The 26,929-nt window shown below is 41.9% G+C and overlaps 1 protein-coding gene across 1 annotated transcript; it reads left to right on the plus strand.

Annotated features, from left to right (window-relative positions):
* Positions 1–5,918: 5,918 nt before the first annotated feature.
* LOC109929132 (ethanolamine kinase 1-like) lies at positions 5,919–26,394 on the plus strand. Its single transcript, XM_048611810.1, has 7 exons — positions 5,919–6,108; positions 6,594–6,819; positions 11,157–11,299; positions 16,091–16,174; positions 18,101–18,261; positions 21,837–21,910; positions 22,910–26,394. Exons 1-7 carry the CDS (start codon positions 5,919–5,921, stop codon positions 22,980–22,982), a joined length of 951 nt encoding a protein of 316 aa, XP_048467767.1. The 3' UTR covers positions 22,983–26,394.
* Positions 26,395–26,929: the final 535 nt, after the last annotated feature.

Consider the following 26,929-nt stretch of genomic DNA (forward strand, 5'->3'; position numbering starts at 1 on the left):
CCTGGCACTGTGAGGCAGTGGTGCTAGCCACTGTGCCACCCTATATAAGTTTGATATTATTTCTTTATGGAAAACACACAACAAGGAAATGATTCCTATCCATCCAAAATGTTGTGTTCCCTCAAAACGATCTAAATCCTCTTCTTTCAAGCTTTCTCACAATATCGGCTTCAGCCTGTGCCTCACATTCAGTATCCTCTACTAAATTGTCTAATCTAAATTGTCTCCTCTTAACCTGGAATCCGAGCCCCTGATTCTGGATGGTGTGGTAATATTGTCTATCTAATTACAGTTCAACTTTTGATGATTTGCTGAGAATTTTGGAAATCTATATCCTTCATCTTCGGAATAAGCAATCCTAAATTCCTCATGGCTTCTCCTAATTCAGATACCTGTCAGTTTGGTTGCCCTTCTGGGGGAATCTCCACTGTCTGAATGCCCTTGCTATGGTAGAGGGGGCCAGAATTGCACATTGCACATTGCACAGACCTAGCCATCATCCTGGGGTTTGCACCTTCACACGTTGACCCCTCATCCTAAGATTCTCCTATTAAAACCTCATGCTGTGTTGTTGGGCTGCTGGCTAGTTTACTGAACCCCAAGTTGATCTTGCACGTTATAACTTGGGTCACTTAATTTTTGTGTTATATAATAAGACCAATCAGAAGGGAGCCACTTGGCCCATAGTGCGTGTTTCGGTTCTTTGGAGACCCCATTCCTGGCTCTTTCCCCATGTCCCTGCAATTATTTTTCTTCCCAAACTATTTTTCTTTACTGCACTTAATTGAAATTCTTCAGAAGAAGGGTCTAGGCCCGAAACGTCAGCTTTCCTGCTCCTCTGATGCTGCTTGGCCTGCTGTGTTCATCCAGCTCTATACCTTGTTATCTCTTCTTTTTAAAATAGGTTTCCTTTGACATTTATGTATTAGTATGGTTCATGTTTGGCCGACTGAACTACTTCACTCTTTTTGCTACCCCATCTCCACTCCAGTCTGCCTTAATGGGTAGTGCATTTGGCTCTGATACAGAAAGTGGTGGATTTGGGGTTTGAGCTCATTGTCTGCTTGAATGCAGTGCTGAAGTAACACAGTATTGCTGGAATTTCTCCCCTTCAGAAAAGAAAAAAAAAACTGAACGTCAACACTCATAGGACCATTAGTAAACCCACGCTATTGGCATCACTTTGCATCGCAAACCAGCCATCCAGACAGTCGATCCCCACGGGTTCAATTCCTGTACCTGCTAAAATCACCATGAAGGCCCTGCCTTCCCAACCCTGCTCCTCACCTGAGGTGTGATGATCCTCAAGTTAAACTCAGCACAAAGTGTGTGTCGCTCGCCCTCACCATCGCCATCTCTCTCCCCCTCTCTCTTGAGAGAGCAGTCTATGGTCCTCTGGGGCTATGGTGACATTTAGATAAAATATTGTAACCGAAGGTCTGTCAGTCCTGCTCAGGAGAACACAGAGCAGGGGAGTTCTACTAATATTGTGGCCACCATTTATCCTGCAATCACCATTAGCAAAACCAATAAATTGGTTATTCATCTCAATGTGTGTGTGTGTATGTGCGTGTGTGTTTCTAGTATATTAAAAACTGGGCATGGAGTTTACCTACAAGACAACATTTCGAAAATAACTTATTAGGTGTAAACGTTTTGGGATGCCTGGAGATACTAATAAATGTAAATTTGTTTTTTGCCCTTTCATTCCATTTTACCATATATTCTTCCATAAACAACATGTGATCGTCCTAGCTGCTAAAGTTCTGTGAGCATATCTGTATGACATTGGTATAGTCCAAAGGTCCTGCTACAGACACAACTTTGAGAACCTACACTTGCCTTCTGTTTCGTTTTTTAAATGACTGCTAACATAACTTGTGCTGCATAACCAGTCATGTCTACCAAATTAGAATGATGTTGATCATATTATCTTTTTTTTTGTTTTGCTTAGTCGTCATTTGACTAAGACCTTACCAGATCACACGTCAGATTACATGATAAAGACAGATGTACAAGGTAGACAATAAAAACTAAGTACGGAAAAATTCACATTATTCGGTCCACGTGAGGATCGCGTGGTGCCGGTAAATCAAAGACATCAGTTATTTCAACAGTTAATAATTCAGCTATTTGGGGTACTGATTACAGCAGGTTCTTTCACAGCTGCTTTATATCAACAATATTGGTATTTTACATAGTGACTTCGATATCTGTCATACTCATTGAAAGGCTGCCTATTTTTAAAGCCCAATCGTATTCCCATGACCTTAAATATACCAGACAAGCACTTTAACACAGTCAATCTATCATAATCGTCGGGCCGAGCAAAAACTTAATTTTGTTTTGACCCAGTTATTGATTTTCATCGTTAGGGTCCTGGTAGGGGTTTGAGTACCACTTGCGTTAAAACACAGCGTGTGCAGTTTATATATATTTGTTTCTATATCCAGAAGTACTTTTACACACTTCCCCCATCACCCGTGGTATTTTTTTCATCTATTAACCACCACCAGTAAATCATCCACGTTTTCCAATTCATTAGTTTGCCTGCAAAGCCTGTTAAGGGCAATGCAGACCATCAAAGATGAATGCAGATCATGTTTTTCTTTTGTGTATGGGTCTTCTGCCTCAGTGATTTGGACACTACTGCTGTACCCACAGTCCCTTAGCCCAGCTTTTAGCTTTTTCTTTTACATCCAGTTGTGCTAAACACTCTTTTTTACTTCCCGTCTTCAAGTCACCCATGGTTTTTCACATTGTTAACAACAGTTGGAATCCCCCGTGTTTTCCAATTGATTAATTTATATGCAAAACCCATTAAAGGCAATGCAGAGCACCAAAGGTGAAGGAGAGAAGGAGGGGGCCATGTGGAATTTGTAAATGGTCACATGCAAGAAGTACCTGCATATGGGTTTTACAAGCAGTGCTGCATTTTGTAACCTGGCAGCAAATTAAAAGCACCCTCTTGTCACTTGAAGATACAGGTTGGTGGTGCTTTCTGGTTTGTGAGGTGCTGGATAATGCACATTTTACTGTATTGCACATCACTGTTCCTTCATTGCTTGGTTAAAACCCTAAAACTGCCAATTTAACAGGACTGCAGGAGCACCTTCTGATTCAAGAGGAAGACTTCCCACTATCTCTCTTGAGAGCAGCCAGGGATATGTGATGCATGCCAACCTTGCTGGTAATGTCCATATTTCCAAGAACAAACTTTTGTTTATTAAAAACCTCATTCCCCAATTTTGTTACCCCTGACATAAGACCTCCTATAAATACCTGACATGGACTGCCTTTTGTAAGCCAGTCATCTCTTCCACTGCAGAATTCTCCCTGATTTTCTTGTTCCACAATCAACTCAAAGCTTTTTCCTTTACACCCAATGTAACCATTAGATGACCAACCCATTATATTAAAAATAAATGCTGAGCTAAGATTAGCTGTACCCAGCCTTTTTTTTTTAAATTCATTCAAGGGGTGTAGGTTTTCCTAGCCAAGCCCATCCCTAATTGCCCAGAAGGCAGTTAAGAGTCATCACATCACTGTGGGTCTGGAGTTACATGTGGGCCAGACCAGGTAAGGATAGCAGATTTCCTTCCCTTAGGAACTTTTAAAATTGCAATTGGGCTAGCTTTTTAATTCCAGATCATTTATTTGAATTCAAACTTCACCATCTGGCATGGTATGGCAGAATGTTAGCCAAGGATTCTGGATTATCAGTCCACTGATGTTAACATTACAGCAGCATGACCTCTACCTTCTGTTGTTTTAATGAGCTGTGAATACATTTCACTGTAACAAACACCCCACTGCCACCTTCCCCATGGGGCTGGTCCTGTTGATTTAGAATGTTTTTCGTTTCCTTTTATGGCTGTTCTGACTCTTATGCTTCTATTTCCTTCTATCTTCCTGACTACCCACTGTTCTGTCTACATTTTGAAACTGCTGAACTGTTCTTCCCTCTCTCATCTTTAATGGTCCACAAAGTGCTTCTAATATTTTGTTCTACACAAACCATGTTTTAAATTCGTCTTGTTATTCCTTCCTTTTCTTTGTTTCCTTTGGAATTTTGTACAACGGATTGTCTTTTCCTTCAAACTGTATAAGCCTCTTTTTATTCTCAAGCTACAATTAACCAAATAGGCTTAGGTTTCTTTGACACGCAATTTTTGTTGCTTTCACCCCTCCTACACAGTCAGTTGAATTCTAACAGCTATTTCTTAGTTCCAGACCTCAGCAAGTGAGGGGTCAGAGTTTGCCCATCTAACCATCTGTCAGTATCTTCACAGAATTTCTCTTTTAATTTCATCTTGTTGGGCATAACTCACATCCTTCATACAGCACTTCTTGTTGTAACAGACTCAGATTTGCTGGAGGCAGTGGCATAGGGGTAGTGTCACTGGACCAGAATCCCCAGGCCAACAGTCCAATAGAGTTATAGAGGTATACAGCATGAAAACAGACTGTTTGGTCCAACTCATCCATGCTGACCAGATATCCTATATTTACCAGCATTTGGCCCATATCCCTCGAAGCCCTTCCTATTCATATACCCATCCAGATGCCTTTTAAACGTAGTAATTGTACCAGCCTCCACCACTTCCTCTGGCAGTTCGTTCCATACATGCATCACCCTCTTCGTGAAAAATGTTGCCCATTAAGTCCCTTTTAAATCTTCCCCCCTCACTTTAAACCTATGCCCTCTAGGTTTGGACTCGCCCACCCTGGGGAAAAGATCTTGCATACTTAACCTATCCATACCCCTCATGACTTTACAGACCTCTACAAGGTCACCCCTCAGCCTCCAATGCTCCAGGGAAAAGAACCCCAACCTATTCAGCCTGTCCCTATTGCTCAAACCCTCCAACCCTGGCAATGTTCTCGTAAATCTTTTCTGAACCCTTTCTAGTTTCACAATGTCTTTCCTGTATGAGGAAGACCAGAATTGCACACCATACTCCAAACGTGGCCGACCCAATGTCTTGTACAGCCGCAACATGACCTCCCAACTCGTTTACTCAATTTCAAGGAACTATGAACCTGCACTCAAGGTCTCTTTGTTCAGCAACTTTCCCCAGGACCATACCATTAAGTGTATAAGTCCAGCCCTGATTTGCCTTTCCAAAATGCAGCACCTCACGTTTATCTAAATTAAACTCTATCTGCCACTCCTTGGCCCATCTGATAAAGATCCCATTGGACTCTGAGGTAACCTTCTTTGCTGTCCACTATACCTCCAATTTTTGTGCCTTCTGCAAACTTACTAACCGCACCTCCTATTTTCATATCCAAATCATTTATACAAATGACAAAAAAAACCACCATAGCAGACGGTGAAATTTGAATTCAATAAAATATCTGAAATAAGCTAGCCAATGACAACCAAGTCAATCATCATTAAACACATAATAAAAAAAATGAAAGAACTGCGAATGCTGTAAATCAGGAACAAAAAACAGAAGTTGCTGGAAAAGCTCAGCAGGTCTGGCAGCATCTGTGAAGAAAAAAATCAGAGTTAACGTTTCAGGTCCAGTGACCCTTCCTCAGAACTCAAACCAGTTCTGAGGAAGAGTCACTGGACCCGAAATGTTAACTCTGTTTTTTCCTTCACAGATGCTGCCAGACCTGCAGAGCTTTTCCAGCAACTTTGTTTTTGTATCATCAAACATGTATCTGGTCTGCTAATGTCCTTTGGGGAAGGAAATCTGCTGTCTTCACTTGATCTGGTCTAAATATGGATCCAGATCCCCAGCAGTGTGGTTGACTCTTAATGTGCTCTGGGCAATTAGGAATGGGCAATAAATGCTCATCCATATCCCATGAATGAATAACAAAGATCTGGAACTGAGGGCAAGTGGGTTGTCTGGGTCTACCCTGTTGTACTGCTAGTTAAGGAGTGAGTGACTTTTGGGGTCATGGATTTCCTCCTGGATTTGCTCAAGGGACTGAAACCTACATCTAGATCCATGATGCATCCAGTTGAGACGTTCTATGGTTTCTCTCTTTCTACAATCATTTTTGCAACTCTTCACCAACAATGGCCGTGCCAAAAGCTACTTGAACGCCATACTCCAAATTCTTTTCTCTATTACTCTTTTCTCTCCTGTAAGTCTTTCCTAAAATCTACTTCTATCTGTGTTTTCCTCCTCCTTCTATATAGTGTCCACTTTCTGCCTTGAGTCTTGGTAATTTCTGCTGTGCCTGGAGCCCAATCCATTTATAGAGCTGAACCACCCACTCAGCTTGTCTGATAATTAGCTGACTGGTTTTCGTGCAGTCTTGCTGTGTGCAGATTGGCCCCTGTGCCTCTTACATTACAACGCTGAGGACACTTCACATTTATGGATAAAACAGAATACCACAGGTGACGGAAATCTGAAATAAAAACGCAACTGACATGAGTATTCAGCAGGCCAAATAGCAACTGTGGACAGAAAGAGTGAATTTTTCAGGTGAATGACTTTTCATCTAAACTTTTTCCCAATATTGCATTGTCGTGAAAAGTGCTATACTAATGCAAGCCCTTTCCTACAGCAGCACTTCAGTGGGGAATTGACAAGTCAAGGATCCCTTGGATCAACCCATCGTAGACTCACAAGATAAATGGAAAAATGTGTGTAAATGCTCTCTGGGACTGATTTGTTTGCATAACGTGTGCCTTCCATCTCTTTGTAGGCTCATAGCAACGGAGCTGGCAAGGATTCATTGCATCCATGCCCACAATGGCTGCATTCCGAAACCCAACCTCTGGGTGAAAATGCGGAAGTACATGGCTCTTGTCTCCTCTGAGTTCACACCAGAAGCTAAAAATACCCGGTATGTGTTTAACCAAGATGGTTCATTGAAATCAGCCAGACTAAATGCGCAATAAGATTCGTAATCACAAGGCCGCTTGTGAATTTGTTCCGTAACTACTGGGTCCGAAAATTGTGCTAGATTTGTGTTCTATTACACATTTGGCAATAGTGGTATTTTTCAGATGCTCAAACACTTTTCCTAAATTGAAAAAAAAACTGTCTTCACTATTTTCATGCAATTTATGTATTAAGATCTGCTCAATGCCCTGAAAAGGCTGTAAACTTTTAAGACGGTTGTGCAATTTCATTTGGAAGACAAGTATCTTAATTACTTTTGTTTTAAAGAAACAGACAACTACACAATGTAGCCTTTATCCTTCTGAATATTTAATAGCTTCATATAGTCACTTCGTGCAAGCCCTTTAGCCTGTTGAATAAACATTCAGTGTCTCTGTATAGTTAATCAGTGAGAACCCCTTGCTGCCGAATTAACAGTAACTTCATAGTCATTTGTGGAATGCAATTAATGTGAACTATGGAAGTTCAGGAAAATGTAGGAATCTCGAGTGGGTGGTTATATAATCTGCTTTAATGCATTATTAATGGTAATGTAAATCTCTTTTATGTTTTCAAATCTTCTTTTGTGTCCACTTGGCATCATTAAAGGTTTTGGATACTTTGTTAATAATGAGAAAGCTGATGATTCATAAAAGTTCACAAATACCTTCAGTTCCAGGCTTCTGTCAGTGCATACCTTCGGTATTGGCTTCACACTGTCTCCTGCTTTAAGGTTTGCAACAACCCATAGGTTTGTGCAATCTTTTCCTGATTATTAATGTTGCACGAATGGAACGGTATTATCACCACATAATTCCCTGCACAAAGCCAAGCTGTTTTGGCCATAAACCGAGGTGAACATGTCCAGAAGCTGACAAAAGTAGTTCATGGATTAGATTAGTTTTTGATTCTGATGGCCATAACCTTCATTAGAGAATTATGGTTTTAAATCAATTCACAAATGAGGCTGCATTGAGTGAAGAGATCTCCTCTACAGAATGACTGACACCTTGTTTAATGTGTGCTGTGTGCTATGATTGTGTACTCTGTTGTAGCATTTGTGATAAATGGTACATTATCTGTACTGTATTGTGCATTCTTGTTCTACATAGTTTGTATTTGTGTTTGATCATTGGCATCAAGCTGCCTCTGTTGTTGAAGAAGTTGTGGTTACCAAACTATGTTTCAACCGATGCTGAAACTTTCTGGGACCTTGATAAATAGCTAATCATTCTGCAGGATCTTCATGAAATAATGTAGCCAGGAATTTCAACTAAGGAGCACACACTGGTCTCCAATGACTGGTTTCCAATCAGACAAAACCAAGAACAATCAGCCCATCAAATCTGCGAGGAGCTGTTTTCCTTGCACAAGCTTCCTAGTCTTGCTCAATCCTCAGTTTCCTAAATGTTCCTCTTTCAAGCAACGATCTAACTCTCTCTTAAAGAATTGATGGACATTTTTCAATTGTTGTTTACGTCAGCTGTTAACAAGACTTCTATATGAAGTACATTTTTATAGTAAATCTCCCTTTAATTTGTTTTGTGGTTGTCATAAATTTATGCCATCTGTTGCCAATATTACAGTGAAAGAAAAGTGAGAGTCGCTATAGTCCCAGAGGACTGTAGGCTGTTCCCTCACTTGAGAGAGAGAGAGAGACTGGTGGTGAGTTTAACCTGTAGGTCACCACGCCTCAGGCAAGGAACAACCTTTGTGGTGACCTCAGCCAGTCTGGGAACTGAGGAAACTCTGTTGGCGTCCCTCTGCATTGCAAACCAGCTGTTTTAACTGAGTTAACTGACATACCACCACCCCCCACCCACCCACCCACCTATTGCTATTTGCTTCATCAGGACACCTCATGGTCTTCAAAGACTTTATCACATGTCTTCCCCATTCAAATGGAACAAAGTACTAATGTCTCAAGTCTTCTCTGTTGCATTTTCCCTAACATGTCGTCTCCAATGCCCAGAATGGCTAAGGTGCCTCGGTGTGACAACACCAGTCCCTCCAAGCAACACGCCATCATGATTTGGGCATTATTTCATCATCACTGGGTCAAAATCCTGGAATTTCCTACCTGCTGTCACTGTGTATACACCTCCACAAGATGGTCCAAGAAGGCACTCCACGACCTGTTTGACAGCAATTAGGAATTGACACTAAATGCCAGCCTTTGTCAGTGATGTCCAAAAATCAATATATATTTAAGTCATACATTTTGTCATGTGTGTGGACCCACTTGCCACGTTACATGCTACAGTTACAGTCTGTCTCACCTGTCTGTGGAAACTGCCAGTCTTTCAGTTCATGCAATCTTGCAAGTTTAATCAACGTTGCTGCCTCAACTCCGAAATTCAGATCATTCATGTACATCCATCTGTGTGCTGACTGACAGGATCAAGCGATAACCATGAAAAATGGGAGCCCCAACCTCAGATTCTTCCCTCCTTAATCATTGAACTCTTACAGTGTGGAAGCAGGCCATTTGGCCCATCAAGTCCACACTAATCTTCTGAAGAGCATCCCACCCAGACTCACACCCCTACCCTATCCCTATAACCTTGCATTTCCATGGCTAATCCACCTAATCTACACATCCCTGGACACTACAGGCAATTTAGCATGGCCAATCCACCTAAACTACACATCTTTGGACTGTGGGAAGAAACTGGAGCACCCAAAGGAAATCTACATGAACAGTCGCCTGAGGGTGGAATTGAACCCGGGTCCCTGGCACTGTGAGGCAGTAGTGCTAAGCTTGGGTTAAGGTTTAGCCCATGGACACTGAGGCCAGTTGAGGTGCTGCCCAGCCACTTGTGCATTATTTCTCTGAATCTGGGATCTTCCTTATCAATATGCTGCACTTGCCCATTTGTTCACCAGGCTGGACTCTTAAATGCAGGAGGGATGTTCCCAATGACCAGAGAATGCAAAACAAGGAGTCACAGTCTAAGGATAACAGGGTAGGCCGTTTAGGAGTGATATGAGAAGAAATGTCTTGACCCAGACAATGGTAAGCCTGTGAATTCTCTGCCATAGAAAGTCGTTGAGGCCATGGCATTGAATGTTTTTATGAAGGAATTGGATTAACTCCTTATAGAGTCATAGAGCTATACAGCTCAGAAACAGAACCTTTGGTCCAACCAGTCCACGCCAACCATATTCCCAAACTAAAAATTAGTCCCACCTGCCTGTGTTTAGCCCACATCCCTCCGAACCTTACCTATTCACAAACTTATCCAAATTTCCTATAAATGTTGTAACTGTATCTGCGTCCACCACTTTTTCTGGCAGTTCATTCCACACACGAATCCCTCTCAGTATAAAAAAACGTTGCCTCCCATGTCCTTTTTGAAACTTTCTCCTCTCATCTTAAAAATATGCTCCCAAGTTTTGAACTCCCCCACCCCAGGGAAAAGACCTTTGCTATTCAGCTTGTCAATGCCCCTCATGATTTTATAAACCTCTATAAGTAAGATGGCCCATGTTCATTGCTGCAACTCCATGTTTTTCAGAGTGAGATCTTCTAGCTGTATTCCCGTGTTATCCACCCATTTAGACAGAGTTAGATATGGTTCTTAGGGTTAAAAGGATCAAAGTGTATGGGGTGAAAGCAGGAACAGGGACTGAGTTGGATGATCAGCCATGATCATCAGATTGAATGGTGGAGCAGGCTGGAGGGGCCAAATTGCCTACTCCTACTCTCTCTATCTTTTCTTTATTTAAAGCCAGCAGTGAAGGCGCTTGCATGAGAATCCATGTATGCTAATTGTCAGCTACTTATTGACAAGAATATGGGAACAGTTCTTCCCTGAATAAAGCACTACATTATGTCAGTTAAAAATCAACCATTTCTAAGATATAAAACTTTTGTTTTCAAGCATTTTTGCAGCATAATAGGCTCATGCAGGTCACAAACAAGTAGTAGCCATTTCTCGAGTGTCCATAGCAAGGGTCATGCCTTCTATTGAAAGGGCAGGGATGTTGGGCAGGGGTATAGAGGGAACAAAAACAGAAGTTGCTGGAAAAGCTCAGCAGGTCTGGCAGCATCGGTGAAGAGGAAATCAGAGTTAACGTTTCGGGTCCGGTGACCCTTCCTCAGAACTTTTCTCTACACAGATGCTGCCAGACCTGCTGAGCTTTTCCAGCAACTTCTGCTTTTGTTCCTGATTTATGGCATCCGCAGTTCTTTTGATTTTTATTTAGGGGTACAGAGGGTGTGATCCAGCAAGATTTTGATAAATTCATCCCAGCTTTTGCGGGGTGCAGTTCTAAACAATTTTCACTTTGGTTTAGGATTCAGAAGAAGGTGCCACCTTTGGAGACACTGGAGAAGGAAATGGCTTGGATGAAGGAATACCTGTCAGAGCTGAACTCTCCCACAGTGCTCTGCCATAACGATCTACTTTGCAAGAATATCATCTACAATGAAAAGGAAGGTGAGGACCTGGAGATGGAACTGTTTCGTCCAATTCCTGCTGTACCTTGGCACACACTTTGATTCTACTCTTTGTTAAAAAAAAAACACCAACTCTATCAACTTCTGAGGATTAGAATTGATCACTGACCTGGGACTGGATGCCGAGCCAATTTCCTAGGAGCCTTGTGGCTGCACCCATGTCCCTGGCCAGTAAACGTAAACTGAATCACTCATTTGACATTCAGTTAAACGACCCCAGGCTGTTGTGTTTGGTAACTGGGTAATTTCTCCTTAATGGGGTCATCTTTATTTACAGATAGATTCACTGATTTGGGTGCCTTTTCCGTCTGGTTAACATCATTTTGTCAAGGATTTGTGAAGTTATTGTGAATAGATTTTTACTTTGAACAAATAACACAACCACCAAATCATTTGAGGAGCTACCAGCTTCCTGTTCCTCAGTAAATAATTGTCCACTTAAATATGGAATAGAGTTTGAATCATGATCCTTTGATTGTTGTCACGTTCTGTATCTGGCCTCTCGAGAATGCTTTACAGAGTATGGGTGTAAAGTACAGGTTTATGTATTTTGGGAAACAGTACAAAGTACAGTTGTTACTTTGCGTCAAGGTTAATTGAATTGAATTATCTTTATAGTCACATACTTAAGTGAGTACATTGAAAAGTTTACAGTCACCACATTACAGTGCCATCTTAGGTACAAAGGTACCTTGGTACAGACACTTAAGATCATATTCTTAGGAAACAAAAACAAAATTAGAAAAGAAATAAATAGTCTGGCATTATAGGTGCTATATTAAAGTGCATTGTATCATCTTAATTTTGTCAACTACTGAATCTGTATAGTTTGCAGATAAAATACAATGGATGTTTGTGAATTAGTGATTCATTCAAAGGAGTTACAGGCAAGGCCAGTGTTTATTCCCCATCCCTAATTGCCCTTGAGAGGTTATTGTCCCCTTTCTGATTCTCTCAGGTTGTTGGCTCAACACTGAGGTATTGAGGTAAGATACCAACCCGGAATAGTGAGGTACCAACCGCCACAGGTGACCCACCAAATGCCTCCTCCCCCCACAACCCCTCTGAGGTGAGCAAACAACAGGTGATGGTTTAACCTGAGGGTCACCACGCCTCAGGTGAGGGGAAAGATTGAGAAGGAGAGCCCTTCAAGGTAACCTCAGCTGGTGCGGAAATTGAACCCACGCTGTTGTGTCACTTTGCATCGCAAACCAGCCAATAGTGCAACCATGTCAACTGACATCATTCACAGTGTTCATCATAAAAAAAGTTGAAAATTGCATTCAAAACGAAGAAGATATGTTCAGAAAAATCAGAATTATAGAAACTCCGCAGTCCAAAGTTATTCTCTTTCACTGCTATAGGGTCAAAATCTGAGAACTCCCACCCTGGCCCCAGTAAATCACTATTTCTCCATGTTCTTGCTCCAGCACTTGGTGTGGACAAAGGACTTGACTCTGGGAGGCAACAAAACAGCACTTAATCCTTTCCATTTCCAATCTCAGCTGAAGTCACGGGTTGAGAATATCAGTAAGAACATGGGCATGGCTACATGCAAGTAGAGAAGAGTCTCCATTCACCTTTTATCATCTTGGTGGTCATGTAGTGTTGGGAATATATGAACATGCACAGAGTTCAGTTCCGATTGAAGGTTTCTCTCTCTCTGCAGGTGTTGTGTGTTTCCAGCAAGCTTTATGGATGTAGGCATCGCTGGCTGATCCTGTATATTGCTTACCTGTGATTACCCTGGAGGAAATAGTGGTGAGCTGCAAACCATTGCAGACCCTTTGGTGTAGGGACATCCATGAGGATGGGAGTTCTAGAGTTTTGACCCTGTGGCAGTGAAAGAGTATAATTTCAGACTGGGGAGCATCAATAATTCTGATTTGTCTGAACATACCCTCTTTGTTTTGAATGCAATTTTAATTTTTTTTTAATGATGAACACTGTGAATGATGTCAGATGACATGGTTGCACTGTTGGCTGGTTTGCAATCTAACAGTGTGAGTTCAATTTCCCACGACTGCTGAGGTTAGCATGGAGGATGGTCCTTCACAACCTCTCCCCTCACCTGAGGTGTGGTGACCCTAAGGTTAAACCACCACCAGTTGTCTTCCCCCAGCACCCCCGCCTCTCTCTCTCTCTCTTTCTCTGTCTGGGTCTCATGAGAGAGTGATCCTCTGGGGCTTTGGTGACATTACCTTTACTATTCACAAAGCCTTGATATGTCAAAAAGGACCAAAGAGAGACTGACAGCTGCATTCAGCTCATACGTTCACCCAGACAAGATAACTCATCTCCAAGATTGAAACGGTTCTGGACTGAATCAGAAGAATTGCAGTGTATATAACTTCAGAAATCTCCTTAGTGACATTTTATTTTAAACTAAGAAGCCTTGTAATAAAAGCTGTTTGAGCAAAGCCAGGGGTGGAGTGGAGTGACCAAAAATATCAATGGAAGCTGAAAGATAATGCAACTAAAACCTAGTCTTCTGATCGAAGGACAGGTCCATAATGAAGCCGTTGGGCTTGTAATTTTGCTAATAATATAGATAAATATTCTACTTAGAAGTAATTTGGAGTGGAAGATGATATAGTTGCAAATAACACACTTCACAAATGCAATGTTTACTATTTTAGGTATGAGGTGTGGCTCAGCTGGTAGCACTCTTGCCTCTGAGTCTGACGGATGAGAGTTGGAGATCCAATCGTTGAGCATGTCATCCAAGCTGGTAGTCTGGTAGTCCAGTGTCACACAGGGGAAGCTACTTTACTGATGAGATATTAAGGTGTGGCCTCATCTGTCCTTTTGGGCGATTTTGAAGAAGAGCAGGGAGTTATCACTGTGTCACCTGGAGTTCATGTCACTTACATAGATTACAGAATCTAGGCAGTGTCCTGGCTACTATTTTTCCTCATCTAAATCTGGTGGTTACAACATTGCTGCTTTGGCTGCGGGGGTGGGGAAGGAGGGGTTTACAAATTGCCTGTTGCATTTCCTACCTTACAACAGCACTACCAAAAGTTCTGAAGAACAGTCATGTTTCTAGCGAAACATTTAGTCTGTTTCTGTCTCTCACAGGTGCTACCAGACCTGCTGACTATTTCCAGCACTCTGTGGTCTTTATTGCAAAATGTACTCCGCTGGCTCGTTTGGGTTGTCCTGTGGTTGTGACAGGTGCTATGTAAATGCGATCGTTTCCCAAAGTTGAATTTTAAATAATTTTCAGAGAACTCTCTCTCGAGGGAACTAATTTTTATAAAAGAAAGTAGAATGATACGTGAATGGAGACCATTTTCCCAAGCCTGTTGAAGTCCATTTTAGGATATGGACATCACATGGGTCAAAGTTTGTTGCCCGTTCCTAATTACCCTGAGAAGATGGCGGTGAGCCTCCTTCTTGAACTGATGCAGTCTTTTGGCATAATACCTGTGAGGTAGGTAACTCCAGGGTTTTGGCTGGGGATGATGAAGGACCTGTGATGTTATTTCCTAGACAGGATGGTGATTATGGTTGTGTTCCTAAGTATTTGCTGTCTGTGTTCCTCTGGGTGTTAGAAGCTGCAGACTTGGCAGGCCCTATTGAAGTAGCCCCACTTAACTGTTGCATTGCAATATATCTTTGTGTTGTCACCTTCTGGAATGTTGGTTGCTGCCTTTTCATTTGGAAACTTCCACTCTATTTTCCTTTCTTACCTCATAGCATCATGGAATCCCTACAGTGTGGAAACATGCCCTTCGGCCCAACAAGTCCACACCGACTCTCAGAGCATCCCACTCAGACTCATCCCCCTATAACCCACCTAATCTACACATCCCTGAACACTATGAGCAATTTTTCATGACCAATCCACCTAGCCTGCACATCTTTGGACTGTGGGAGGAAACGGGAGCACCCGGAGGAAACCCACATACACACGGGGAGAATGTGCAAACTCCACACAGACAGTCACCCGAGGGTAGAATCAATCCTGGGTCTCTGGCGCTGTGAGGCAGCAGTGCTAACCACCGAGCCGTGTTTTTCCTCTCTCTTTTATTCTCTTTCTCCCTTCCTTAATCTCTTTCATGCCATTCCCTCCCACTCTGTTTCTCCCTCCTAGTCATTTGCCATTTGGGAATGTGGCAAATGAAATTGTGTCATTGTGAGGGAGTGGAAGTTTCAATACTAGACTAACACAGAGGTACAAGAACTTACTGCAGCACAGAAAAGTAAGTATGGCTTATTCTCTGGAGAACTGTCCCCACAGATTGGCATTCTAATGAATGTAAGACAGTTCATTCTGTTCACTTTACCCTCATTATAATTGGTCAGCTATTGCAAACGTATAAAGCAACAATGTGTATGGAGTAATTGCACATTTATTCTCAATCAAAATAGTTTTGCACAGGGATTGAATGTGGAATAGAATTGTAATTTTATCGTACCAGTGATAGTACGTCTAAGCAGATTTGAATGACCCTATTAACAAACCAGGGGCTCTTTTGCGCAGTGATAGTGTCCCTACCTCTGAGGTAGAAGGCCTGGTTCAAGACCCACTGGCTCTAGAGGTATGTTATAGCATCTCTGATCAATGTGATTACAGAATATCTATAAACAAACAAGTGTGTGTCAGAAGAAGTGTTGACTTTATTTTTAAAAGACATTAAAAGTGTTGTATTTTCAAAGCTGAGCGCTGTCCACATGGTGCAATGTCTGATGAAACAGATTTTGTCTGTTCCACTCTGTGCAGCCTTGCTGTGATATGTACTAAGTCTGGTTACTTATTTCTCAGGTTGGGTGAAATTTATTGACTACGAGTATTCCAGTTACAATTACCAGGCCTTCGATATCGGAAACCATTTCAATGAATTTGCAGGTGAGTGCTTTGTTATCTGCAGTTTCCTCAGGGCTAGGCTGTTCAGGAACGATGGTTGGCAAGGTTCCTCCAGACAAAGGGTTATTGAAATCCAGAAATCTTTCTCCCTGTCCCTCCTAGACGCTGTTCGGGCTGGAAGTCAATTTAAAATTTCAAAATTGAGATTGCTAGGAATGCACGGCATGGAATGAGGCCATTTGGCCCATAGAGCATCTTTCCATCATTCAACCACATGGTGGCTGATCTTATATTTCAGCATCATTTATTCTACTATTCACACATGGGACATGGGTGTCACCGGCTGGGTCAGCAATTATTGCCCATTCCCAGTTGCACTTGTGAATAAGGTAGTGAGCTGCCTTCTTGAACTATTGCTGTTGGTGGACATGGGGACGGGGCCTGTGTGGGTTCAGCCACAATACCATCAGGAAGGGAGTTGTAGGATTTTGACCCAGTGACAGTGAAGGACTGATGATGTAGTTCCAAGTCAGAATGGTGAGCGTCTTGGAGTGAACTTTCATGTATTAGTGGTGTTCCTAGCTGGTTGTTTTACCCAATATCCTCAAATCACTTAATAAAGCTAATGTCAAGAAATCAATGATCTCTGCCTTGAATGTACTCATCCACAGCCCTCTGGGATGGAGGATTCCAAGGATTCATCACCATTTGAATGAACAAAATTTTTCTTCATCCCAGTCTGAAGTGGTCCGCCCCTTGGTTACTGACCCTCCCAGCCCCCCAAATCAAGGGAAACATCCTCCCTGACAGATTTTTGTTAGGCAGGGGTATTAAGAGCCAAAGTAGTGGCGGAATTTGAGATACAAATCATGGATGATCTAATTGATAGTGAAGTCATTCTTAGGAGGCTGAAGGATCTACTCATGTAACTATGCTCCTGCCAACTCATCTTACGAATTAAATAATAGAAGTGGTATTTTTGAATTTCTCACCTTGTGTAGCCATAGCATTATAACAACAGCACAAAACAGGCTATTCAGCCCATTAAGTCCTTGCGAGTATTTACATTCCAGATGAATTTACCTTCCCCTCATCAACCTTTTTCTTCTAACACAATCAACGTATCCTTCTATTAATTTCTTCATTGTGTGTTTATTTAATTTCTCCTTAAATTCATCTACATTATTTACCTCAGTTACTCTATGTTCTACATTCAAACCATTCTTGCATAAAGAAGTTACTCCTGAATTGCCAAGATGTGCAGGTTAGGTGGATTGGCCATGCTAAATTGCCCCATAGTGACCAGGCATGTGCAGGTAAGGTGGGTTAGCCATGGTAAAATCCCCATGCAGGGTTACAGGGATAGGTTACAGGTGGGTCTGAATGAGATACTCTTTGGAGGATGGGTGTGAACTTGATGGGCTGAATGGTTTGCTTCCACACTGTAGGGATTTTGTAATTCCCATTTGGATTTATTATTGATTGGGTGATCTTGAAGACTCTTAAGTTTAGATTTCTCTATATCTTCTGGAGACATCTTCTGTACATGTACCCTATCAAACCCTTTCATAGTTTTTAAAGAACCTGTATCAACACCTTTCTGATGTTTGGTGTCCAGGATTGATTACCATAATTGTTTCTTTCTGAACTGAATTTCGGTCCCTCCCTCCATGTACCCTCTCACTCAGTCTAAACCCTTCTTCCTATCATCACTGCTATCCTTGGACCTCTGCCATCTGTCATGCCTTGTCTACTCACAATGGCTTTACTACAGATAAAACCATCTCCCATCATTTCCAGTATCACTCATCACTTTCATCCCTCACTACTCACAACTTTCTCAGGGTGAAAACCCAATTCGCTTACTTTGCAACCCAAAAAGGCTAAGAAGTAAAAATGTGTAATGGTAGATGCATAGTGTTGCATGTTGGGCTTATATTCATGTAATGCTACCTCTCTCTATGCCAGGAGTGAACGAGGTGGACTACAGCCTGTATCCAGACCAATCCTTACAGTTCCAATGGTTGAGAACCTATCTAGAGGCTTGTAAGCAATTTACAAAGAAGGGAGGCGAGGTGACCGACAATGAAGTACAGTTGCTGTATGTTCAAGTCAACAAATTCTCATTAGTAAGTACAGCATGCAAACTCAAATGGAAAGTACCTGAGTCCCCGCAACCCTGTTCATTACACTCATTTGAGTTGAAAGACTCATCTAAATTGGAAGTTGTTCCACAGTTAGCCTATGGCATTCCCAGGATGTTATCCTCACGGTAGTACAGTGGGTTGAGTGTAGACCTTGAGGTCTGTCTGGCTTTTCTGCCCCTCTCATTTCTGAGGGTTGAGTCATGGACTTCCATTGGATTGGTCCAAACTTATGGGTGAAACACCACGGTGGTTTACCATTGTCTTCTGCAGGAAGGCGGAACAGGTTCTTGCAGCCTCCAATCAATGTATTGGGAGGGTTTACAATTGCTCAGACTGGACACCTGTGACCAGCAGTGTACCACAAGGATTGGTGCTGGGTCCACAGTTGTTCATTTATGTAAACGATTCAGATAAGAAAATAGCAGATATGATTAGTACATTTGCAAATGACACTAAAATTGGTGGTAAAGCAGACAGTGAAGAAGGTTATCTAAGAGTACAACAGGATCTTGGTCAACTGGGCCAGTGGGCCCAGGAATGGCAGATAGAGATTAATTCAGGCAAATAAGAGATGTTGCATTATGGTAAGACAAACCAGGGCCAAACTTACACTGTTAATGGCAGGGCTCTGGGGAATGTGTAGAAAAGAGAGAGAGACCTAGGGGTGCAGGTTCATAGTTCCTTGAAAGTGTTGTCACAGGTAGACAGGGTGGTGAAGAAGGTGTTTGGCATGCTTGCCTTCATCGGTCAGAGCATTGAGTACAGGAATTGGGACGTCATGTTACAGCAGCGCCAGGCAGTTGAGAGGATGACCACAAAATGTTGGAGTGATGATACTGATGCTCAGGAGGCCAGATTTGGAGGAGTGCAAATATTTTGGAGAGTTGTAGGACTGAAAGAGGTTATTGAGATAGGGAGAGGTGAGGCCAAAGGTGAGAATTTAACAATCAAAGCATTGCTGAACTGAGACAGGTTTTTTTTATAGGTTATGAACACAGTAGGGAAGGTGATAGGGAACAGAGATAGAGCCTTTCTGCTCCTATGATGCTGCTTGGCCTGCTGTGTACATCCAGCTGTGCACCTTGTTGTCCCGTGATAGGGAACAGGATTTGTTCCTAACAGAGTGAGTGATTTAGTATATTGTGGGAATAAAATACTGCACCCTACAAGTAAAATAATTTGTGGATTTTCATTGAAGTTGGCACCAGAGGATTAGGTCCTTGTCTCTTAAGAGTAGGAGCTGCAACTATTAAAGCTGAAGTCACAATTCATCTGAACTGCTGGAGTACTCTACAGAGGGCCTTGGCTCACTGACAGCTTTTTCACCTCTGAGCCACTCCAGAAACTCGAGCACAAAATCTTAACTTGAAATTCATTGCAGTACGGAGTGCTGCATTGTCCTGGGTTCTGTGTTTCAGATACACATTACTCATTTGATTGCCTGAGATGGTTGCAGGGTACACCAGTACTGTATTTCAAATGAATCCATCTCATGGGTCGATCTTTGAGATGATGTTTGGGACTTGCACCATATGTGTTTTAAATAAATTTTAACAAATACTTAATGCAAGTCATTTATCTGAAATAGATTAACATTTCAAAGCCCTTACAGGCTTGTCTGGGGATTTATCCAAACTCATCCTCCTGACTTTTTACTACCCTTGTCTATATTGTCTGTGCATGACACCAAGTCTTTGATGTAGGAAAACATCCTAACCATCCAGAGGAAAAGTCCACTGAAACTTGTGAATAACACAACTGATCTTGTGTATTCAGACACAAGTTCCAGGATGACCAAGAGCTTCATTTCCAAGTACAGCAGGTTTTTTTGTGAAGGTGCCTCACTGGAATGCAATCAGACCAAAGCAATGGACAGCAAACCATAAGAAGGAACAAAAACAGAAATTGCTAGAAAATCTCAGCAGTTCTTCCAGCATCTGTGGAGAGAAATGAGAGTTGATATTTCAGGTCCAGTTCTGAGAAAGATGCTGTGAGACTTGCTGAGCTTTTCCAGCAATTTCTGTATTTATTTCTGACTTCCAGCATCTGCGATTCATTCAGTTTTTATTTAAACCGTAAGAAGGATCTTCTTTGTGTTTGGAGATAAGTTAGGGGGAATATTGTGAGTGGTGGGTTGTGGGAGAGCGTGTAAAATTAAAAACTTGGTCAGAATGGTATGTTTTAAGGAGAGACAAAAGGCGGAAGAGTTTTGGGAGAGAAGTTGGTCATGATGGAAAGCTTCAGCACTAGTAGTGAGAGGCCTGATTTGAGCTGCAGTTTTTGGGGCTGGAGGAGGCTATGGAGATCATGAAAGGTAAGGTTCTAAAGCCACTTTCTTTCAAAAGAAATGTTTTTAGATAATAATACTTACGTGTCTGTGTCCCCAGAGCTAATATAATGATGGAATATAGTGATTACAGGACAGAACAAGGCCATTCAGCATACCAAGTCTATGTTAGCCCACTGTAGAGCAATTCAATCAATTCCATTTAGAAAATGACCTGAATTTGGCATGGAATTGGAATAAAGCAGCCCAGATTATATTGAATGCTGAAAGGTCACTTTGGGACTTTGTGCTTGAAGGGTTAATTGCTGCATTGGACAGGCTGTTCAGTAACAGTTCAGTATTACAAGCAACCTTTGTACTCCTCTATGTGAGTGCTCATTGGTTGACCTCATCCTGTTCAAACAGGACTAATATATCATCAAACAGAATGGGATTATCACTCAAATTCTAATCAACCAGTTGAATCCTTTAAGATCTTGAGGTGCTTGTGGAAAGGATGTTTCCTCTTGCAGGAGAAGCTGGAACTAGGGGTCAGTGTTTAAAAATACAGGGTTGCCCATTTAATGCAAAGATGAGTAGAAATTTTTCTTGCAGAGGATCATAGTTCTTTGGAGCTTGCTTCCTTAAAAGGTGTTGGAAACAGAGCTTTTGAATAATCTTAAAATAGTGAGGAATAGAATCCTGATAAGCAAGAGGATGAAAGGTTATTAGGGATAGGTGGAAATGTGAAGTAATCAAATTAGCCATGATCCTACTGAGTGATGGAATAAGTTCAAGGGGCCGAGTGGCCTCATTCTGCTCCTGATTCATATATTTGTGACCAGTATTGATGGCGGTTCAGACATGGTGATAGGACTGCAACTGGTCCAAATCAGGCTTGTTTGTTGAGGTTTTCCCAGGTTGCTCAGTAGCTGGTTTGATGGAGCCAGGAATCTGATCTGATGATAGTAGTGCACTACACTTGTATGTAATATACTGTTTGCTTCCACAAATGTTAACCTCTGAATTCTTACCTTTGAGGTCAGGTCATTTCCCTCAGTAGCTAACGTAATCCTCCAGCTCTTTTTATTGTCACAATTCTCGATTCAAGGTCCCATTGAAAATGTACAAATCCATTATGATAAACTGCATGCTCGTGACATTATTCCATCTACTACACACCATATCCCGCTCTGCTGGAAATAACATGGCCAGGTAGATGACTGGGAATAACTTGCAGAGCTACCAGCAAGCACTAACTTGACACTACTTTTGTCATTTTTGATTCCAGGCATCTCATTTCTTCTGGGGGTTCTGGGCATTGATTCAAGCCAAGTACTCAACAATAGACTTTGATTTCCTTGGGTAAGTACCTGGGACAAACATTGATCCCACCTACAGAAACTTGCTAAATTCCCATCGTGGACTAGGGTCTGTTTCATTTTCATTCTTGTGTGGAATGTGGGCGTCACTGGCATGGCCGGCTTTGTTGCCCATCCCTAGTTGCCTTTGAGCTGATTGGCCATCCCAGCCGTTTCCACGGGCATTTAAGAATTAATCACGTTGCTGTGGGCCGGGAGTCCCATGTAGCCCAGCCCAGGTAATGACAGTAGATATCCTTCCCTAATGGACATTAGTCAACTAGTTGGGTTCTTTTTTAACAACAATTGATGGTGGTTACATTGTCATCATTAATGAGCTTTTAGATTTTTATTATCCCATTTTTGAAAACTATTCCACATGTTCAATTTCTTGAATGGAAAAATCCTAAGGATACTACCATATCCTGAAGTGTTAATATGCAACTCCGGCTGCAGTGAATCCCAAAGGTTTTCATACTGTCACCCCATTTTGACGCTTGGGAATTGCCTCCACCTTCAGTGAAAACTGAAACAATTGGAAGGTGGGATCGTGGGGGAATAATATGAGCCCATTGGGAAGGGGGTGTGCGTTGGCCATTGTTGCTTTGATGCTTGCATCCTCAATTTCAGACCCCACTTTAGGAAACCCAGCTTCAGGGTGTTCTTTTGTCCGATCCAGTTGTCCAAATCACTGCAAACTCTCAACTTTTTAAAAACTTATCTCTGTTCATAAGTGACGTACATAACTTCCAGACTATTTTCAAAGTAAATATGTATCTGACGTATTCTGAAAATTCTTGGCTGTTGCATGTGGGCCGTCAGGAAATAGAGAGGCTGTTTTCACGCTAAACTTTTTCAGTGACACCGACTTCATAAACTGCAAAAGTCCTTCTTCCAACTCAACTCACTGGCTGCAATTTTACTTTAAATAGCATCAAGTACCCTGTTCTCCAGCCCCCACCCAATCTTATCTCTGAAGAATATGTTTGTTTTTGTCTTACAGGTATAGTGTGCTGAGGTTTAACCAGTATTTCAAGATGAAACCCCAAGTCATTGTTCTCCAGATGCCTGCATGATGGTGTGAATGACCTTCCACCCTTGCTGCACAATCGTCCAGAAGCTCTCTGTTGGTCTTTCCAGCTCCCTCCCAAGTACAGACTCTGACAGCCACTTGTTCCCATCACATGCCGCAATCTGAGAAATAGACTTGCCCCAAACTCTTGACCACTGTTCCCTTTAAGCACAGACAGCTCTGAGAAATTGGTACACACTCCTCTCGTGACTAAAGCCACGGCCCCATGTTTTGCTTTTGGTTTTGGATCCCAGTTGTACCCAGAGATGTGGACACAAGGGCCTTTTGGAATCATTCCTGTGACCCCCTTTTCCCAGTTACTCTAATGGCAAGATCTGTATCCAGTTTAGTCTTGATAGGGACCAAGCTGAGGACAGGTGGCTATGAGAGAGGGAGTGGGATAATGAAGTGGGAATCAGTGAGAGGGGTTGTTTTTTATTTATAAAATAGCACTTGCCTAACTTTTAGTTGCTGATTAGTCATTTAGTTTATGCCACCATGAATACAGGGAGGTCACACGCTGACAAAGATCAAAGGTTTAAAACAATTTCTGTGTTTAACCTTTTCCAAAAATTATTCAGCAGAAGTGATGTTTTGTCTCAGCCCTAACTGTGCAAGAGTGGGCTCAGTACATCTGTGTTGCATTTTTGTCTTTATTAATAAGCTATGTGTGTTGTGTGTGCGTGTGTGTATATGTGCGTGTGTGTGTGTGAGAGAGACAGACCACAAACAGGAATGGGGGCTCAAAGCTTTCTGAGAGGTTTGTATAACCTTGCCTTTGGGCATCGCTGCTGTTCATTAGATATGTGGGAGGGGTGTCAGGACTGGCAGGAAGTAATGTGACAAAATGATATGACCAATCTAATAAAAACTTAAGGTATGGAATGAGAAAGTGACACATTTGCCCCCATGAATTCTCTTTGATCGACAGGCCTGCACACGCGATTCTCTCAGGGAGCCTACCCAATTTGTGAATGGCCTTGAGTGTTAGCCACAGCAAGCTGCACTTTAGCACTGTCACAGGGTGACAGCGTGAACCTTTTGAACTACACAAGTAGCAAGTTCCCAGAGGAGCTACTTAAAGTTTAGTTGGAGGGAAATGTGTAATAAAGCTACATGCAGTACCCTACTGTCACATGATCCTGTAGTGCTCAGAGTTGAACCCTATCCAGTCTGCAAGCTTGGTCAGCACAGGAAAGAACCAGTTGATTTTTTCTTTTGGGTGGAGAGTGGGATGGGGTGGGGAACCAATTCTCTGCATCAGTGGAAACTGCAGGGATAAGTTAACTCCCCGTTTGAAAAGCAGTTAGGGAATAGCGTCAGTTAGGGAATAGCGTCATAGTGTCCAGAGAATTGGGATAAAGACAGATAACGCCTTCTGCTCTGGTTCAAACTACATATCCAGATCAGGAGAGAATGAGTGAATGGCTTCAATGCCCTGTGACTGATTGACTGGGGGCCAAAGGCTGTGAATTTAGATAGCTTTTATCGAATCATTGTCCTTTTGAAAAACTCCCTACCTCATGTGAGGGAGGCTCTTGTTGTATGATAGCTTGTATATTTGCTACTAACTTAAGACTTTATGTTTCCCCCACTGTTATTGATTGACAGCGTTTTACGCTGCTGCTATTTTGGGTTTCTGTCCACAGAATTACTTCAGAAGTCTTTGGTTAGGCCACTGGGTGAATAAAAGCAAGGCTGCTATGGTTTTTGACTCGATTAGAAAGACTGCTTTGGTCCCACTCAGACTATTGGTCAGGGAGACGAAGCAGGACTTTCTCAATCTTTTGGGTTAATCACGGGCCAAAGAAAACAAAATTCCTCTTGCTACCGCTGCTGCTACTTCAATGTACAGGGAGGTTCACATGAAAATCTTCACTAGCCCCAAAATTCAATGAAGCATTGTGATCAGATTAGAAACTGCTGTTACTTTGTCTCCCCATGTTTACTGCTGATCACAGTCATTTTGTACATGGTTCTTGGATCTGACAGCAGTTCTGAAACAAGATCTCAAATGCTCTTCCTTTAAACCCAACTGAAACTTCTTGTTTCATTCTTTTTTCAGTCAACAGAGGTAGGTTTGTAGCATGATGGTTGAAGCCTCACAAACAGGGCAGAGCTGTGATGCATTTAGCTAGACTGTTTTCCCATTGGAGCAATGTGCCACAGTTAGTTTCTCTGATCGAGATGTATCGCTGCTTTATTTGTGGCTTTGAACCTGTCTTTGTTTGACCATGAGGCTGAGTTGGCAGAAAATCAGCCAATTTCGTCTATTCACCCGAGATTAAATTGTAGCCTCTAGCCTCTTCAAGTCTCAGAGATGGAGGAGAATGAAGTAAGAAATTTTTCCTCTCCCATCCTCTGAGCTGGTCAGAGTGGCCGTAAGCATCGCAGTCATGGTGAGGGTACTTGCATTTCTTAATCAGTGGGTGAAGTCAGACTGAAGAAGTAGCAGGAATGGCATGTGGACCTGTCAGCATTTCAGCAATCCTTCTGCTCCCCACCCAACCCTATTTACTAATTCCAAATTCACTACTGACCATGATGTGCATCTCAACCAATTGTTTACAGAAACCTAACATCGAGACTTCTTTTGAACTGTTCATTGTTCATTTTGTAATTATGGTGCAATTTTTTTGTGAAATACCTGTTTATAAACAAGTAAACTATGTAATATTTATTAGTGTGCAAACTTTGTCCAGTTTGAAACTAAGATCAGTGGTTTCTGACAAAGTATTTGGTTAATGAGCCAGACATTTAACTGTGACAAATTGTACTAGAGTGGTCTCTTGAATCATTTATGCTCAACTCAGTGACTCGAAGGTTAGTTTGTACAGGAGATTTGCCTCCTACCAAGTCTCACAATCAGTCAGTGCCCAGGGTAAGAGAGTCATGGAGCAGAGAGGGAGGCAGTAAGAAGGGCGATGTGGTGGCTGAGGGATTTGGGGAGACTTCATCTCATTTTGCTTTGGCCTGTGTTAAAAGTTCATCAAGCCACTCTTAATAAATTCAATAACAGATTCTTCCCAATCCTAATGTATCAAAGCATCAAGATGTTGAACTGAGGAGAATTTAATCGCACTGTTTGCACTTCATGTGAATTTTAATCCTGCAGCAATTTGAGGCTTGTAACCTGGTCCTGTATAAGCTTGAAGAGGGAGTGCATTGTACCAAGCTATTTGGTTTTATTTGACTAAATCTGTACTTTTGGTTGACCATAATAATCCACATTCCCAAGTGGTGTTGAACAAAACTGACCATTTGATAAGTGCAAGATAACCTGGGATAAAACTGACAGCTGAGAGGATCTGGGACCAGCTGGTTTCTCTACCTCTTGCAGAATCCGATGAAACATTTTGATTGTATTACTAATAACCTTGTAAATAAAATACAGTCTCTGGAAGACTTTCAGTGCACTCACCTCGAAAGTGTTTGTTTTCAGTTTGAGCGAATTTATTTAAATGTACCTCACACTCTGTGAGATGTGCAATGCACTTCATGCAACAGCACCTAAGTGTAAAAGATGTGAAGTATTCCAGACAATAGCTCATGCATTGATAAGGATAGGGTACCTCAGTGTGACCCATGCACAGAGCACTTCACACAGCGATATATGCCAAGAATGTTTTGAGAGAGTAAATCCAATGGCAGAAGGTTTGTTAACTGGATAACGTAGATTTAAGGTAATTGTCAAAAGGACCAGGGATGTTGTGAGGTAATGATATTTTTGCTCGGTGGGTCGTTATGATCAGGAATATGCCGCCTGAAAGAATGATGCAAACACATTCGATATTGACTTCCAACAGGAAGACCATTGATAAATACTTGAAGGCAGCAAAAAAAAATGCAGGAAAATTAAAGAAAACTGTAAATGTTGAAGGTCTGAAACAAAGACAGAAATTTGTGGAGAAACTGAGCAGGTCTGGCAATGTCAGTGGAGAGAAAGAAGAG

This window comes from Rhincodon typus, chromosome 25, assembly GCF_021869965.1.
Source record: "Rhincodon typus isolate 14 chromosome 25, sRhiTyp1.1, whole genome shotgun sequence".
Classification (NCBI taxonomy): domain Eukaryota; kingdom Metazoa; phylum Chordata; class Chondrichthyes; order Orectolobiformes; family Rhincodontidae; genus Rhincodon; species Rhincodon typus.